The 18,019-nt window shown below is 38.4% G+C and overlaps 2 protein-coding genes across 9 annotated transcripts in view; both read left to right on the top strand.

The window, feature by feature from the left end:
- Positions 1-5,159, top strand: part of LOC124881890 (DNA (cytosine-5)-methyltransferase 3A-like) — a 71,996-nt gene extending 66,837 nt beyond the window's left edge. For all 5 annotated transcript variants that reach the window (XM_047387784.1, XM_047387785.1, XM_047387783.1 and 2 more), the window contains one exon: positions 327-5,159. In XM_047387784.1, coding sequence (XP_047243740.1) covers positions 327-468 — 142 coding nt within the window. In that variant the 3' untranslated portion in view covers positions 469-5,159. The remainder of the gene's footprint in view (positions 1-326) is intronic.
- Positions 5,160-11,010: 5,851 nt separating this feature from the next.
- The window catches only part of LOC124882565 (dihydropyrimidinase-related protein 5-like), a 40,747-nt gene continuing 33,738 nt past the window's right edge, over positions 11,011-18,019 (top strand). Inside the window, exons 1-3 of one of the 4 annotated variants that reach the window (XM_047389023.1) lie at positions 11,023-11,166; positions 12,220-12,334; positions 12,922-12,984. Coding sequence is in view for 1 of the 4 variants with exons in the window: in XM_047389021.1 (XP_047244977.1) it covers positions 13,512-13,531 (20 nt within the window). In the remaining 3 variants the exon portion in view is untranslated. Of the gene's footprint in view, positions 11,167-12,219; positions 12,335-12,921; positions 12,985-13,496; positions 13,532-18,019 lie in introns of those variants that run through there. The other 3 variants (XM_047389024.1, XM_047389022.1, XM_047389021.1) reach the window with 3 other exon arrangements.

The following is an 18,019-nucleotide window of genomic DNA, read 5'->3' as shown; positions in this document are numbered from 1 at the left end:
ATTTTCTTTGTTCTTAAACCTAAATATTGAAATAAATGTAACAATTTTTACTATTTTATTGTAACATTATACAACCACCATCAATTACAACTCTATTTTTAGTCTTAATGATAAAAAAAAACATCAAACGTTTACAACAAGGGAAAAAATACACTTTCTTTCATTTAAATCATGAAAGGTTTCATAGGCGTTTTGACCTCAATAACTTCAGATTTAAAATAAATAATTGGCTTTCTCCTAAAATAGTGTTCCGGTTCAGATTGTCACATTTCATTTTTTTTATTGCATCCACTGCTAAAATGTCTTAAATGTTCTGATTGTTTCAGGGTGTTTGGTTTCCCCGTCCACTACACCGACGTGTCCAACATGAGTCGTCTGGCGAGGCAACGGCTGCTGGGTCGCTCCTGGAGCGTCCCTGTCATCAGGCACCTCTTCGCCCCGCTCAAGGAGTACTTTGCCTGCTATTAATTACAAACCAACTCTCTCTCTCTCACACACACAGACAAAGAGACACACATGCTGGTAACTACAAAAGAATACAGTTAGTACATGAAGGTTGGCTGATGCAGAATGATACAGAATGGGCAAACACACATTAACACACAAGTAATGTAAAGGACTGCTTCCCCAGATCCCGAGTAGACCTCTGGCTGACCTTAGTTCCCTGGTGCTACCCTGCTGATTTATGTACACAAACACACAGCTGCAGGGTTTCTGTACTGTAATTCATACATATATTTCCTGTCCAACCTTGAAACTGATGTCTTCTGGCTTTACCGTGCCGCAGTAGCTGGAGTTACAACCTCCAGGGGGCGCAAACGTAACAAAGATGCCCTGGCTTTCTTCTTTTTAACATGTCTTTGAGTGCATAAACACACCAATGAAACCGTCTGCCGTAACACTCATCTGTATTAAAGCTTAGTGACAGTGCTGGCGGTGAAATGAACTAAAATATATCCAAAAACATACACACATAACCGTTAATGCTCGTGGTGCTAGTCTGGTGGTGATGGAGTCCAATCGGTGCCACTTAAACATAACACTTCTACAGTTCTTGGTGCTCTTGGAGGCTAAACAGTCTCTGTTTTTTGTTGTTTTAGTCGCTGCATTGTTTTTGTTTCCCTGAGTTAAACTAAACCTTTTTGTTTAGCATTTAGCAACAAAACATGTGAATAGTAAACATCAGGACCAGATTTAGTGACCTTATGAAGAAATTTTGAAGACAAAGGTCTTCGTTACTGAGATATTTAAACATGAACATGAGCGTCTAGAACTCATTTAGGTAGTACAATGTCAGATTTCTATGAGGCAGAGCTTCTTTGATTTTACAAATAATCATCTTGAGTGAATTTACACCAAGGGTGTCCAAGATGTGGGACCATTTACAGCCCTCAAAATGATTTTGTGCGGCCCAAGATCTCAACTAAAGAATGGTAGAAATTTGGCATTTACATTGACAAATTAAAATCTTCCTAAAATGCTTAACGTTAGGAACAAAATAAAGTGGATTTTAAATTGTAAACAGAACCACAAATATCCAGTAACTTTTACTCTAAAGCAGATTCAGGTGCACAACTTTATCAAACTTGATAAAATACATCTAGCAAAGAAAGAGTGACGCATATCCTTATTTCTTAAAATGGACTAATTCTTCTTTTCTAAACTAAGAAAATAGAAAAATTTGGATTCGAAAAAACTGTCCATATTTAAATTTTAAACAAATTTTCTGCAGGATGACCTGAACCAACCAAACTACAGGTCAAACGTTTGCTCAAATTTGTTAAAAAAAGATCACAGTTTAAATGGGATGCTCCAACAAAACAAACATTATTATATAGTTTTGTTTTACTATATTTATCAAGTAATAATTTGCGGGGTTTTTTTTGTCTTTTCCTTGACAGTAGCCTGCTCTGGCTTTACTAACAGCATGGCATATAAACGACATGCAAACAGTGACTTGTTTCTTACTTTTGTACTGAAATATTGACTCTTACAAATCTTCTAAACTCTAAAACGGAGTCATTGTTTTCTTTGGTCAATATTTATTTAGCAATGGTCTGTTTTAACATAAATGTATACCTAAAGGTAAAATGAAGAAATTGTGCATATTAATGAAAACAAAGTCTGATCATAATCATCTCATAATCCATAAACTTGTACTTTTATAAGCATGTCATTGTTAACAAAAAGATGAAGTTGCTTCCAGATCTTTAGGTTGTAGTGTATTTCTGAAATATTGGGGATTATGAACAGAATATATCATGCTGGGAGAAATGCAGTGAATATTTGGGAATGTAAGATCCAGTTAAGGGATTTAAGTGATAATTATCTGAAGATGAGTTTATAAAGAAAGATCTTTATGAAACATATTCCTACATTGGTCTGCTGTACAAGCCCAGCATTTACAGTCATTGCCAAAAGTTTTTAGACGGACTGAAATTTTATTTTTCCAGAAACGTTACTGCTTCAGTCCAGATATTTCTGTGATCTACTGAAGTTCAGTAAAATATTTTATACTTATTAAAGGCTTTTATTAAGAAATATATGAAGCTGGATAAAGATCTAGGAAACATCCTGTCTATGGACCAAGTGATCTGTTGCCACTTAGTTTACACTTGTGTTTTGTGACACTTTGCTCCATCATGTTAGGAAAAGCATTGTTCATCATCAGATTGCTCCTGGATTGTGCAATTCACACATGAAACGTCTCAGGTTGCTTCATTGGCTGCTTGACTCTGGCCTAATGGCAATATTCACCTGTTCTTCTGATGTCCCAAACAGTGTGAAGGGTCTTTTATCTGCATCCCTGCCCTGGTACATCCTGCACAGTCCTAGTCTGTAATTGATGTTGTTCGGTCAGAGAAGTGGCTTCCTTGCTGCCCTTCTGGACACCACTCCAGCATCCTAAAGTCTCTGCTGTGCTACTTAGATTCCTTAGCGAGCACTGCACTGGTTTCAGCCCAATCTATTAGCTGATTCCTCTTTAGGAGATGATCTTGCTGATCGTTCTCGGGTGTCCTGAAGCTTTCTTCACAATAGTTGAGCCACATTCCTTGGCAGTCTTGATAATTGAATAAATGCTTGATTTGGGTGCAATCTCCCTACCAGTAATATTATGATGCAAGGCAGTGATGCAGCATGTGTTTCCTGGGAGGTAACCATGGTAACCACTTCTTTCTAAAGCAGCCATTTAGCTCTTCTGATTGAATCAGAATGACAGACTGATATTGGTACGTCCAACCGGGCTAACTGTAATCCGCTCATCCATTGCCTATACCCGCCCACCTTTGCTGCAACAGACTGGGGGGTTTGGGAAGACAGAGCATACAAAGAAAAAACGCAGAAGCACTGATCCTGGAGTACTTTCTATGTTAAAGAAAATGTAAAGAGTTAATGGGGGTAGTAGCTCTTTAGCGGCTTCATCTAGGAGAGAAAGGCAGCTAAAAATAAAAGATCATTGAAATGGTCCCCGTGGATCATTTTGTGGCAGGCCTAAAAGACTAAAAGTTAATCTTCATTAACCTTCATTAACTGCAATTAAATGCATTTCATCGCTCCTAATAGCAACCTAGACTCAAAAGTCGAACGGTAAAGTTTGCAAAAAGCAAAATGTTTGTCGGTCTTAAAACTTTTGGTGAGGAATGTACAGCACCTCCACTTAGCAGTGGATCTATGTGAATTAACCGGGTCTGTTAGCAGTCGTTGGTTGTGTTGATGTTGTTCTTCACCCTTTGCTTTGCTCTAATGTCAAAAAGGCAGAAACTGTGATAGATGGATGTCTTTCTTTTACATAATTTTACACGGTTTTGCCAAATTCTGTCTACCCCTCTCATATCTTAACTGACTAGCATCAGCCTACAGTACAGTTTTGCAGTGAACAACTCTCTTAGCAAGTGTATCTGTGCTGGTTAAAGAGCCCCACTCCTTCGGCCTTCAGAAGGTGGGGTACCTCTGTGCAAATATGGCTCCAACCAGAGCCATTAAATCAGGTTTAAAGTCATCTTGCAACACAATTTCTGCCTTCAGAGCAGCTCTGCCTCAAAGAAATGTTAAACTGACACATTAAAAGACTTTGTAGGATTCAGTATTTTTGTTACAGCAGCGTTTAGAGTACCCTCCTGTTATGGTGCAGCATCTCTTGTGCCTCAACTCCAGTGTTGCTCTTTTTTCTTTTGTCTGGTGAAAAGGTCCTCGAGTTATCCAGGAGTTGTGCTCACAGAGATCCACTTTCTGCTTTAGTTACTGCACAGCAGCATCAACATCCACAGAAATCAGAGGCAGACCTTTATCGAGACACTATGCTGGTTTTCTACTTCCTGTGACTGAAACAGATAACCCTGTTTAAATAACACACACTTCCTTATAAAACACAAAAAACAACCTGAAGCCTTCATTGGATGCTTTTTCTGCCTTTTATCCACAACATGCTGGGATAATCTCAGCTGCTCTCAATGTTAAACGTGAGATAAGCAGCTATGTTCCTAGATGACACACACATCCTATGAGAGAGGTCCATGTAGTGATGAATGGATTATTTACACAGGGCTGTCTTCTGAGCAAACCTTTCAGTCTGGTGCTTGTGGTCCTCAGACGACCCTCTTTTCCAGGAAGCCTTCCAGTCCGCTGAACCATTCTCAGATACCAGCTGAACAACTGAACTCATGCAGTCTATGCGGACACACACCTACACACACCTTACATGCGCAGTCTCTCAAGTCAACAGTAAACCAGCAGGTTCAACGTCTTTTCCATCATGTTTACTCTCTCCGTTTATACAACCAACCTTCAGGTGCTTTTTAAACTGCTCTTTTTTACAGTGCTCTCTCTGCAGGTCAAAAACCAGACACACAATCATCTGCTGGATACACAGTGCCCGACTTTTCTGCTTCTTGTAAACAAAACACACACATGCACACACGCATACTGTGCTCTTTGCCGGTCGCCTGTTTTACCGTCAGGCTTCCCAGCGGCACTGCAGGGTGAGGTAGTCTCCCTGCGTTGCTTGGTGCTCCCGACCCCGATCGCTCTCCTCCCTACCTGAATCCTCCATCACCACCTCCCCCCGGTGCTGCATGTCAGTCAGTCAGTGTAATCTCTGATTCCATGTTAGATTAGGGAGTATTGAGAATAATAAAATAATTATATGATGATAATAATAATTACAATAGTACTCTGTTATTGTGTGTGTGTACTGTTCCAGGTTGGTGCTCAGTTCAGTTCAGTCTCAGCCTACAGATAGGGGAGAGAGGGGCTAGAGAAAGCATATTTTACAGTTAGTATAGTGACTTGTGCTATCGTACCCATGAATGCCTGGAGAAACAGTGAGAAAGATGAGCTGTGCAACAGTCTCAGACCAGAAATGAGTTGAAACAAGCAAAAAAACATTGTATGTTGTCATTCACAAAGGCTTTTGTGAACCAAGTGTTTTTTTGTCTAAGAAGTCTAAAAAAAGTGTCACAAGATACAGGGGTTGGACAATGAAACTGAAACACCTGGTTTTAGACCACAATAATTTATTAGTATGGTGTAGGGCCTCCTTTTGCGGCCAATACAGCATCAATTCGTCTTGGGAATGACATATACAAGTCTTGCACAGTGGTCAGAGGGATTTTAAGCCATTCTTCTTGCAGGATAGTGGCCAGGTCACTACGTGATACTGGTGGAGGAAAACGTTTCCTGACTCGCTCCTCCAAAACACCCAAAGTGGCTCAATAATATTTAGATCTGGTGACTGTGCAGGCCATGGGAGATGTTCAACTTCACTTTCATGTTCATCAAACCAATCTTTCACCAGTCTTGCTGTGTGTATTGGTGCATTGTCATCCTGATACACGGCACCGCCTTCAGGATACAATGTTTGAACCATTGGATGCACATGGTCCTCAAGAATGGTTCGGTAGTCCTTGGCAGTGATGCCCCCATCTAGCACAAGTATTGGGCCAAGGGAATGCCATGATATGGCAGCCCAAACCATCACTGATCCACCCCCATGCTTCACTCTGGGCATGCAACAGTCTTGGTGGTACTCTTCTTTGGGCTTCTCCACACCGTAACTCTCCTGGATGTGGGGAAAACAGTAAAGGTGGACTCATCAGAGAACAATACATGTTTCACATTGTCCACAGCCCAAGATTTGCGCTCCTTGCACCATTGAAACAGACGTTTGGCATTGGCATGATTGACCAAAGATTTGGCTATAGCAGCTCGGCCGTGTTTATTGACCCTGTGGAGCTCCTGACGGACAGTTCTGGTGGAAACAGGAGAGTTGAGGTGCACATTTAATTCTGCCGTGATTTGGGCAGCCGTGGTTTTATGTTTTTTGGATACTTTCCGGGTTAGCACCCGAACATCCCTTTCAGACAGCTTCCTCTTGTGTCCACAGTTAATCCTGTTGGATGTGGTTCGTCCTTCTTGGTGGTATGCTGACATTACCCTGGATACCGTGGCTCTTGATACATCACAAAGACTTGTTGTCTTGGTCACAGATGTGCCAGCAAGACGTGCACCAACAATTTGTCCTCTTTTGAACTCTGGTATGTCACCCATAATGTTGTGTGCATTTCAATATTTTGAGCACAACTGTGCTCTTACCCTGCTAATTGAACCTTCACACTCTGCTCTTACTGGTGCAATGTGCAATCAATGAAGACTGGCTACAAGGCTGGTCCAATTTAGCCATGAAACCTCCCACACTAAAATGACAGGTGTTTCAGTTTCATTGTCCAACCTCTGTAAATCCCCTGGGCCTGTAATTTGTTTATAAGGTTGGAATGTAATAAAAACGAAATCTTTTTTGAAACACATTTCATAGACCTTTTTTAATCCCAAAAAATATAATCATCTTCTGTTTGTAGCTGAATTAAGCAAACGCTTCTAATAGGCCAACTGTACAGTGCTATATTGACAAAACAAACACTCTAAACAACCATTGTACTGTTTTCGTTACCCTTTATAAGTACTGTTATACTTCAATCAACAGTTATGGTAGAAATATACTATTAACCAATTCATATTTATTTATACTACTACAAATACTACTATGGTATTTTTGATACACAGTGAGGGTAGCACAAAGTCCTTTACATAAAAAAAACAAATAAACAATGAAAGCAGTTCTCTGGTTCGATTTTCTCTGTATGAGTCTCAGAACCTCTGCAGCTCAGCTGTAGCTTCCAGGGAAGGAGTTATCACAGGGTGCTGATCATCCAATCAGAAGCAGAATTGGGATGACATAAGAGATGTGTCACACTTGACAAACGAAAAGATTTTTCAGACCGCATTCTTTAGACTCGAAGAGCAAAAAATGTCAACAAACTGTTACTCTAAACATAAGAGCTATCTTGTGATTATTTTGACAATGTTTTCAGTGCTTCAGACATATGATAATTATATTAAATGAAAAAACAGGTTCAGATTCAGAGTTTCCTCCATTCATCAAAATTTAGTTAAAAAATATACCACCACTTGATATCAAATTAGAAAATGCTTTTAGTATAAGTCCTCCAAAAAATAATCAAGAATTTAAAGGATTTTCAAACTTTAGTTTAATTTACCCTAAATATGCAAAAAGAAAGTTCGTTGTAATGTAGAGAAATGAAACTTTAAAAATAGTAATATTTTGTGCTCTGGCCACAGACTTTATAAACCATGTAATAATAACTTCTTATAACGTGATTTGCTAATGTTAACCCTAACACAGACTAAGCAAACCTATAGACAAAGATAAATAATCAAATGGGGAATAAGAAAACTAGAATAATCATGACTAAAGTAAACAGAAACTAGAGGGAACAAAGGAACAACAATAACAAGCTAAGAACAAACAAAGAACCCATAAAGAAAACCTGAATACAAAAGTAAACAAACCTAACCACACTAACTGAATTAACTGGAAAGGAAACAGAAAATAAACTAGTAAACAAGAAGAGTGCAAAGGAACAAATAATAAAACACAATTAAACACAAAGATACTAAAGAGAAATAAAACTAGAGAATCCAGGGAAGACCAAGAACTATAATAATTACAATGATAATAATAAACCATACAAAGTAATAAGAGAACAACCATAAAAGAACTTAAGAAGTAAACACTTGGAGGCGGAAGAGGGAGAAAAGAAAACATGATACAAAAACCAAAATAGAAACATCTAAGCAAAAGGTAAACAAACACAAAGCCACAAACAAAGTCCAAAAATGTCACTCCGTGACAAATAAAGGCTAATCTAAAATCCTAAGTAGTAAAATATCTTGTTAGATGTTGAATATTACCATTTTTAACATGCTTTGTGGGATTCTGACAAAAAATAAAGACTGAAAAGTATGTTGTGGTTCTTTAAAAATAACACGTTTCAACCCATTTCTGTCTGAGAGCTCAGCAGGACAGAAGTGATGACAGGTGACACGGTGATGATGTTTCTGTTCGCCTATCGACAGCTTTTAGGCTGAGTGATGCGCTGTTTAAAAAAAACACTGATACACTTTGCAGACAAACACACCTCAGAAACACTGCTATTGACAGAGCGACGGACACTCAGACACACACAACACCTACAAATACAATGGTGCGGCGCATGCAGACACTCATCTCATGGACTAAATGAAAGATGAGCTTTTAAGAAAAGGAGGATCTGTTGGTGTTTCAAAAGGTGCTAAAATTTTATCAGAAAATAAGAAAAATATATTGTTAGGAGTATAAATCAAGTTTGTCTTTACAATGACTGTATTTAAGTTTGTTGTAGTTATGGAAAGGCACTATTATTATTTTACTCTTGTATGAATATGAACTAATTAAAAAGGCATTTTAACTTTGTACTTGAACTATGTAAGAAATGATACGTGAATAAAAAAAACGAATGTTTCTTGTGATTCTGCTTAATCCACCTGTGTGCTAATTTAAGGAGTTATCTTCTGAATGTTCTCGATCATCTTTTTTCTATTGGCTTCTGTTTCAGCCTCTATTGAGACTTTGTAAACTTTTCTGAAACTCTTAAAACTCATTAAGAGCAGGTTTTAAATATTACTAGCTATGATTCTGTTTTTTTTTTGGCTAGATTAAAGTCTCTAAAGTGACACAATCTTGGTTTTTAGAGTCAGAATTGTTCTCTCATTTCAGTACATTTTATGGTCAAATATGAAATATTTTCACTGTATTAAAATCAAACAATACTTACAGACAGATGTTTAAAAGATGCTGCAGTGTTGATGAGAAAGTCAAAGTATTTTAATGGGATGTTTTAATCCTCATGTATTCATTTTTATTATTTTGAACAAAAAAGCATAAACAGTTGAAACCAGATGTTTACATACACTGTGTAAAAACAGGGATATTAAATTAGACAAAGTTTTCTTGTTTAAGGTCTGTTAAGATCACCAAAATTATTTCTACTTGCTAAATGCCAGAAAGATGAGAGAGATATGTTCTCACTAGTCTGTCATTTGGCAAATTAAAACACCTTTGGTAATACTAACGGAGCTGAAACAGAAAACGTTTAGTTTTAAAAATGGTTATGTGTCTTTTCTTACAGTGAGTCTAAATAGGAATTTATCTGGTTTCAACTAAAAGTTTCCTTGAGGTCTTATTTAGGAGAAATAAAACTTTAATTTTATCTTTACTTGATAGTATAAATTGTGGTGCCAAAAGAAAGATCACACTACCTGCCTTTTTGAGCCCTTACTCTCCATTTAAAATGTTCTATTGCTTGTTGCAGTAGGAACTTCTCATCAGAATTCTTAACAGAAGTTTTATTTGCCTTAAAAATACAAATTAGCTAATAATGCCCTGCCAGAACTTTGTTTACTGTCTGTTTTATTCAATCTACATAGACTGATTAATTATGTTTTTTTTAATTTTCATTCTAGCTAGAAGACAAAAATTCTGATTTTTTTATTTGGTAATAAGTTTACATTTATAAAAAGTGAAAGTACAATAATAATCCTATTAATGTTTTAAAAGAAATCCCCTAAGGCAAAAAGTATGTTATTAAGAATATAACTTTTTCTTTGGCATCTTTCTTTGAATATTTAGGCTCAATACTGAAGATTTTCCCTTCAGATGTAAGGGTTCATTTTTGTGTGTATACAATAACCTTTAAAGAGAGACACAAAGCAGAAAAGAGCGTAATATTGTTACACTTTCCATTATATAATACCACAAACAGGAAATCCTTAAATACAAATTCCCAAAAACTTTGATCAACTAAAACATTTTATGGATACATTTTGAAAAATGATTCAGTTACATTTATGTTGCAGAATATTTATAGGTGCCAGAAATTGATTGAAATCTTTATCTGGGATTTTTCCCTCATTAAGTGACTACGTTTTTCTATTGAGATTATGCTGCTGCAATAAAATAAATTATTGATTTAGTACAGATCTTTACCAGGTGGCACATTTATTTGGATGTTTCTGTTTAAAATGGTGAGATTAAACAGCACAGTACTGTATTTGTGTTGTGACAGTGTGTCCCTTGTCACTGATCATTGTGATCTGATTTGACAGTCTTAATTAATTAATTAATTATTGCTTCTGCGTTCCCAACATAGCAACAGTCAGACAAATCAGAGTGCATAATGTTGCCTTCAAGGGAGATTTTTGCTGACGTTTTATTGAAGAATTCAGACTTCCGTTTTTTAGAACTCATCTGATACGTTTACGGTCAGATGAGTGTCCATAAAGTTCACTAAGACTGATTGATTGATATTGGGATATTTACTGATACCCTGATTAAATAAATGAATAGTTCTTATTATTCAATATTTCTGATACAATTATAAGATAATAAAAAAGTGAAATAGAAAATAGACTTCAATACATATGATACTTTTAACAATAAGACTAAAGATTTGCATTTTCCAATACCTACTGCCACATAGCATTTGAACGCAGCACCTCTCCAGAGGCAGCAGAGACCCGGCCCCGTCTCCCGAGTAACCGGAAAGATTCCTCCCCTCCTCTAAAGACAAAGACGCCCTCTGATTGGTCCGTTTTTTTTTTCTCCATTGGTCTGGTTCAAACGGCCTCTGATTGGGTGTTTCTTGGCCGTCAACCGAGAAGCATCTCCGGCTCGCGCTGTGCCAGCTGTCCTCGCGCACTCTGCTGGTGCTCGGACCGACGTGAAGAAGCTGCGGTGGAGGAGGACGGTGTCGGAATCCACAAATATAAACGGTAAGAAAGCAGAATAAACAGAGAAACAACGAAGATGTGACGGTGTGTTTTATGTAGGTAGACACCTGCTGAATAAAATGGGCTTAAAGTCCTCTTGCACGTTGATAAATTGTACATTAAACGCAGTGAAACGTTAATAACGACTGGGTTCTTCTCGATATCCGCTAATATTCCCCTTGGAGCTGTATATTATATATACATGCCAGCGGTCCCTGTTGCTCATTTTTAATTTATTTTGATGGAAATAGATATAGTGAGTGTTTTATTTGCTAATATGGAGGAAACTGAATTAAATTGATGTAAACCCCTGTAAAAATGGAGGGTTTTGCTGTGTGGGTAAATAACATCTTCTGACCGTTGGCCAAGAAACATGGGTGAGGTGTGATTGTGCTAGTGGTTTTGTCGTGTCATTAGTACATTAAAGACGAGGGTATGACATGTAAGTCTATTTTTTTGTTTGTAGGTTATTCTATTTTCCGCTAAATATATTGAGTCATGGTAAAGACGATGATCCAGTCTTCACGCACACAGACAAGCCTAGACTTTTATATGTGAATGCGTTTGTGTGTGGTCATTTTAGTATAGTAGGGTGCACAGTTAGAAAAGGTTATTGTGAATTATTTTATGCTTTGTTCAGAAGGATGATGATTTAGGTGGTGTAGAGTGTTGAGGTCTTTTGCGAGGCTTGGTTTGAGGATCTTGATTAGTGTTTTTTGGTGCAGGAAAATAAGATGAATACAATAGTAGGGATGCTAATTAAATGATGTAACTCATGGTGCCTGTGTTGCGTGCATCTAGTTTTACACCCACTTTACACATATACGAAAATGTGAAGGGAAATTGTTGAACTTTGGTGAAATGTTTGGTATTATAATGCAATGATTGGATGATTTTAAGGTACTGCAGCTGTTGGTCCTTAGTTATTGGCAAGGTTACATAAAGCAATTACTAAGGTCTCCAGGTGGTTTACTCTGTAGATCCTCCTTGTGTTTATAGCTCTGCAGTAAAATGTAAGTATCCTGATGTGAAATCATTGTTAACCGAGGCACACAGGCTTGCACACATCAGATCAGCACCTGGCTACAGTGAACAACTTTTTATCCCAGAAACAGAGGAACAGTCTCCATCATCCTTCAGAGCTGATTGCATCTTCTTTGATGATTTTAAGGTAAGTATTTTAAGGCAGTGAAACTGCAGAAGTGTGCAAGCATACAGGTATATCTACAGGTATATTAGTGGTAAGGTTCTTCACATCAAAGATTGTATAGCTGACGTGCAACCAAGAGAGTAGGTCACTTTATGTCACACAGCATCGTACTGTGCATTTCAACATGTTTTTAGACAGCTATTATCATAAACAAGACAAACGCCTTGGTGTTAGTTTGGGAGATTACAGGAAACTAACAGTGATTCATGGCTTCCAGATGGCAACTCAGAACAGTTTGCCAATCTGTTAGTTTCCATGTCAACAAAGTAAACATATATTTGGTTGTCGTGGTGGTCCGTAAGGTTTGGAGATTTTAACCTGCTGAACTGTACTCTATAACATATAGAGAAGTTGTTTATTTTTACAAGCAGTGAAATCTCTTTAAACCCAAGAGTTGAATTTGATGCCAACTTCAATCTTGTTGTATTTACTGATTTACTATTGCATTTAGATAATTAGGTCACATAACTCAATTGTGTTTGCTTAGGGTTAGGTGCAGTCTTTGTTTTTTTGTTTGTTTTTATTTATTATTATATTTTATTTTCAAGCTGCCTCTGAAGAAACTAGCCACTGCTGAATTGGATTGATCTGTTCTGCGTTGGCACATTTTAGTAAGTTCAATGTGTATTTATGGTGGGAATTTGTTATTTATAACTTGTCACCTTAACTTGCTTAATCATAGGAGTCAAGAGTCAAGGCTCTGCAGTGCTTATATTGAAAAAGCACAAAAGAGGGAAGGAGAGCAGAGCTCCTGTTACAACCTGTTATCTAAAGACCTTTCTGTGATTGTTAAACTGTTAAACCCTGAAAATGAACTAAAATAATCTCTGACGCACAGGAAATTTGTAATCATCCACAGATCTTTAATAATAATAGCCTGAGGGATGTGTTCCAAAGTAACAACAACCACATATATGTGTATAATGTAATATAATGTAATATTCACAGTAAACTTAGCTGATTTTATTAATGGGTTTATTAATTACATAATGACTCTAAAAATATGTGACATTTAACATGTGGCTAAGTTTTAAATTTGCATTTTCAAATAAAAAACAATTACTCCTGTCTTTTGATTTAAAGGTAATTAAAAAACATGAACTGCAGAGGAACTTTACCTGGGAGATGACTGAAATAAATGCAGGCAATATTCAACCAGTAAGACATCTTTTTCCATTCTTTGATCACAAATCCAAATTGCTACCTTCTTACCACGGCTGTTTTCTGTGCAAGATTTATACGCTGCTACTCTTAATTGGCTCTAGTTTTAGCTGTGGAAGTGACAGGGTTAAAATAATGAGAGAGAAACCTACCCTGGTTCATGTAAAGGGCTCCTGCCTTGGGAACACACCTGAAATTAAGTAATTTAGAAACTAGTTTTGATCAGCACCGGTTTTGTTGAAAAAGACATTGCTTTTGACTGTTAATGCACAGGAAGAAAAGGTCAAACGGTACATCAAACTCAAGGTACTCTTACTTGTCGTCTAACGCTTATCCGGGACCGGTTTGCGGGGGCAGCAGACTCAGCAGAGACGCCCAGACGTCCCTCTCCCCAGACACCTCCTCCAGCTCCTCCGGGGGGAGCCCAAAGCGTTCCCAGGCCAGCCGAGAGACATAGTCCCTCCAGCGTGTCCTGGGCCGTCCCCTGGGCCTCCTCCTGGTGGGACGTGCCTTGAACACCTCCCGAGGAAGGCGTCCAGGAGGCATCCGGTATAGATGCCCGAGCCACCTCAACTGGCTCCTCTCGACGTGGAGGAGCAGCGGCTCTACTCCGAGCCCCTCCCGGATGGCCGAGCTCCTCACCCTATCTCTAAGGGAGTGCCCGGCCACCCTACGGAGGAAGCTCATTTCAGCCGCTTGTACCCGGGATCTCGTTCTTTCGGTCATGACCCAAAATTCATGGTCATAGGTGAGGGTAGGAACGTAGACCGACCAGTAAATTGAGAGCTTTGCTTTTCGGCTCAGCTCCCTCTTCACCACAACGGACCGGCACAGTGCCCCCATTACTGTGGCAGCTGCACCGATCCGTCTGTCGATCTCCCGCTCCATTCTTCCCTCACTCGTGAACAAGACCCCGAGATACTTGAACTCCTCCACTGGAGGCAGGAACTCAAACTTACTGCCTCAAACTCAAGGTAATGCAGACAATATAATGAAAAGATAAATACTTGGGATACTTGTCCAACCTTGAAAAAATGTGCAAAAAATGTTGGTTCTTGTAGGTCTCTGATGTTCAGGGTGAAACCCTGGATGTTTCTGCTGTTGCTGTTATTAAAACATTATCTGCATATGATTCACTAATTGGTCATACATTAATAAACCCCCGCTATCAGACATATTTTACTAACCACTTTTTGCGTGTAAAAGAAGTACTGTTTCTCATTTTGATGTCTATTTTTAACATCTAGAGGCTGCAGTTTTGCAGATGCACGTTAGTTCAGGCTTTTTAAGTTGCTGCTCTGTTCACACACATATTTAAACAGATTATGGGGCTCACACACATTTTTGTTGACTGTCACGCATGAGTGCACTGTGCACATAGCACACCTTCCAACCCCATGGCGATTACCATCCAGATCAAGCCAGAGTCAGCAGCTGTCTACTCGTTTCTTCTCACTTACAGCCAAGACACAAACACACACCCACAGATGCCCCTCATGTAGCCTACACAGCCTCAGAAACAGACATCTGAGGATGTCAGCAGATATATGTGTCAAATTCAAGCCCTCACTGAACATGAAACCTTTTAACAACAGTGTTTAGATCTGTTTTTGTTGGTTTTTCCTGTCTCCACCATCTAAATTGTTTTGGACGAGAACAGAATTGTAATAACGGTATAAATTAAAAAATTTATATTTGATGTTCGCTTTGTGGAAACGAATACTATCTCAGTAGACAGTTGATTAAAATGTTATGATTCTACCTATTATTGCTTTAAGCAGACTTTTGTTGGAAGCTCAGATGTGTGTGTTTGGTTTGATGTTGGTGTGCAGCGGTGTGTGACATTGTGATGACGTAATATGGTGACTCTGCTCCTCATCCATTATTAATTAGCACCTCATTAAAAAACTGCATGCAGAAAGCAGTATAGACAGGGTGTGTCTTACTGCGTGGATTTAAGATAATTATCTCCTACTGAACTCAGTCTGTGCATTTATGTGTATGTGAGGCATTTGTCCATGAATGTACGTGTGTGTGCTGAAGTAGCTGGTCCCAGCATGCGTGAGAAATACTGCCTGTGTGTGGCTCTCTGTTTGTGTTTCTGCCTGTTATGACAGCTATGATGCAGCAGAAAGCAAACACACACACAACAGATTGTTCTCATACACTGATGAAATCTAAGGTGTGTGTCTGATTATCATTGTAGATTACATTGTTAGAGACACAGTGAGTCTTCTGCAGATAACAAAACAAATGAAGTCCCACTCTGGCTGTTATCAGACCCTCATAAAGCAGTCGACTCTGGGCTGGCCTGCTTCTTCCAACAAAACAGCCTTTGCTAATTTGTGTAAGATCATCTCTAATATTGAAGTAATATAGTTTAAATGTTTGTCAAAGATCCATTTTCAAGAAGTGAATTTGGGACTGTAATACAATATCCAAGGTGCATCTTTACATCAAGTTAGAATCAGAATCAACGTTATTGGCTAAGTTTGTGTGCACAAACAAGGAATTTGAATTGAATTCGGTTTCCATCTCTCACATCGTATATCAACGTCAATCCCAACAATAACCACAATGTGTAAAAACACCTAAATAAATAAGGAGAACGAACCGTGTGTAAAGGTGTGTTTCTTTATATAAGAACAAGGAAGGCAGGTTGTGATAGTACAAATATGTTTATTTGTTTCCAGCAGAGTAGCTGTCTATTCTGGCTGAGATGCTCGTTGTGTGCATGAGTGAAGCAGCCTGGGAAAAATGTGTGGTGGATGGTTTTTGCCATAAGTGCTCTGTAGCGCCAAACCGAAGTTCAAAGCCTAAACAGTTTGTGTCTGGGGTGTGTGAGGTCTGCAGAGATGTTAGCTGTCCTTTTCCTGACGCTAGTCCTGGATGGAGGGAAGGTCAGTCCCGATGATCCTCTCTGCAGATCTAATTGTTGCAGTTTGGACCTGTACTGTTTTGTGGATGAGCAAAACAGTCAAATCTCATCAGTCCACTTCTTAACAGTCCAAACCACAGCTTAGAGGTTTTCAGTTTTTGCCTATACGTTGGTATGAGATGAAGCAGGCAGTGATCAGAGAGCCCCAACCCTGCACGAAGTACAACACTGTATGCTTCTTTTGTTAGCAGTAATAGCTAACTAAAGAGTGGAACAGATAATGTGTTTCAAAAATAAATGTTCCAAATAGATAATTGTTAGGTAATAATAGATAAAAACATAGCAAGTCTTTACTTTTGCTTGTAAACCGAGATGTTTCGGGATAAATTTGAAAACCACCTTTCTGAAAATGAAACACTGCAGACCGTAGCGTATTCTCCCCATGATTATGGAATGATGCTGCCATGTCCCTAAAGAATCCAGTTATCTGTTTTGCAATCTCTTGCTCAGCTTGCAATGCTATGTGCTGGCTTCCGTGGTTAGAATAGTAGTCTTGCAATCGGAAGGTTGTGGGTTTGAATTCAGCTTACTCCTGCCACATGTTGATGTGCCCCTGGGCAAGACACATAACCCCCAGTTGATTACCATTTTGTATGACAGTGTATAAATGTGTGTGTCAGTACGAATGGATGAATGTGACTATTGTAAAGCACTCTGACCTGGTTGTATGACTATAAAAACGCTATAAATTATAAATATAGTCAATTTATCATGAACAGAACATACTACCAGGTCTGTTGTCATATCATTACATACAAAGCTAACCCTCCTTGTATCTAGAATTTGACCAAGTTCTCTTTGCTTGATTTTAATTTAAATTGAGTCTTGCAGACAATGCAGTTCATGTAATACAGATCAGTGACTGCCTGTTATTTGTATGCCTCATGTTAAACCATCCCAGCTTCTATGGTATTTCTATGTCTTATTACCAGAGATGCACCAGCCAGACATTTTGGGCTGATTTCCTGTTCCTGTTTTTTTAAAAGCTTTGACCTGTCGACTCCGATTTGTTTCCGATTTACAGCATTAAAAAGTATTTTTCGTCGAACATTAATTCTTTATATTTGGGGCAGAAGCGACAGTCTTACTCTTTGTGTCAGAGAGCCTTAAATATAAAACGGTTTTACTAATTTAGTTGGCACTTTAAACTGTCTTTAGCATGTTATATTAAATATTAGCACAGTTAGCATGGTAAGTATTGCTAAAACCACAATGACTGTGTTTTCTTTAAATCTGTTGCCAAACCTGTAAGCCTAAATAACTGGAAAAAACTTTACCTTAATTATCTGTCGATTAACTCAGTAGCATTACTACTGAGTTAATCAAATAGGTATAATGACAACACAAACATTACAAACAGCCAATATTCTGTTTTTACTATTTGTACATTTTTAAGTTCCCTTACAAATAAATGAGGTGACTGTGGCTCTGTAGGAAGAGTAGTTGTCTTGGAATCAGAAGGTTGTGGGTTCAATTCCAGCTTCCTCCTGCCATATGTCAACGTGCCCCTGGGCAAGGCACTTAACCTCAAATTGCCTACCGATCTG

The sequence above is a fragment of the Girardinichthys multiradiatus genome, chromosome 15 (genome assembly GCF_021462225.1).
Source record: "Girardinichthys multiradiatus isolate DD_20200921_A chromosome 15, DD_fGirMul_XY1, whole genome shotgun sequence".
Lineage (NCBI taxonomy): Eukaryota > Metazoa > Chordata > Actinopteri > Cyprinodontiformes > Goodeidae > Girardinichthys > Girardinichthys multiradiatus.
The sequence above is the reverse complement of the archived record's forward strand: the minus strand, read 5'-3'. Positions and strand labels throughout refer to the sequence as shown.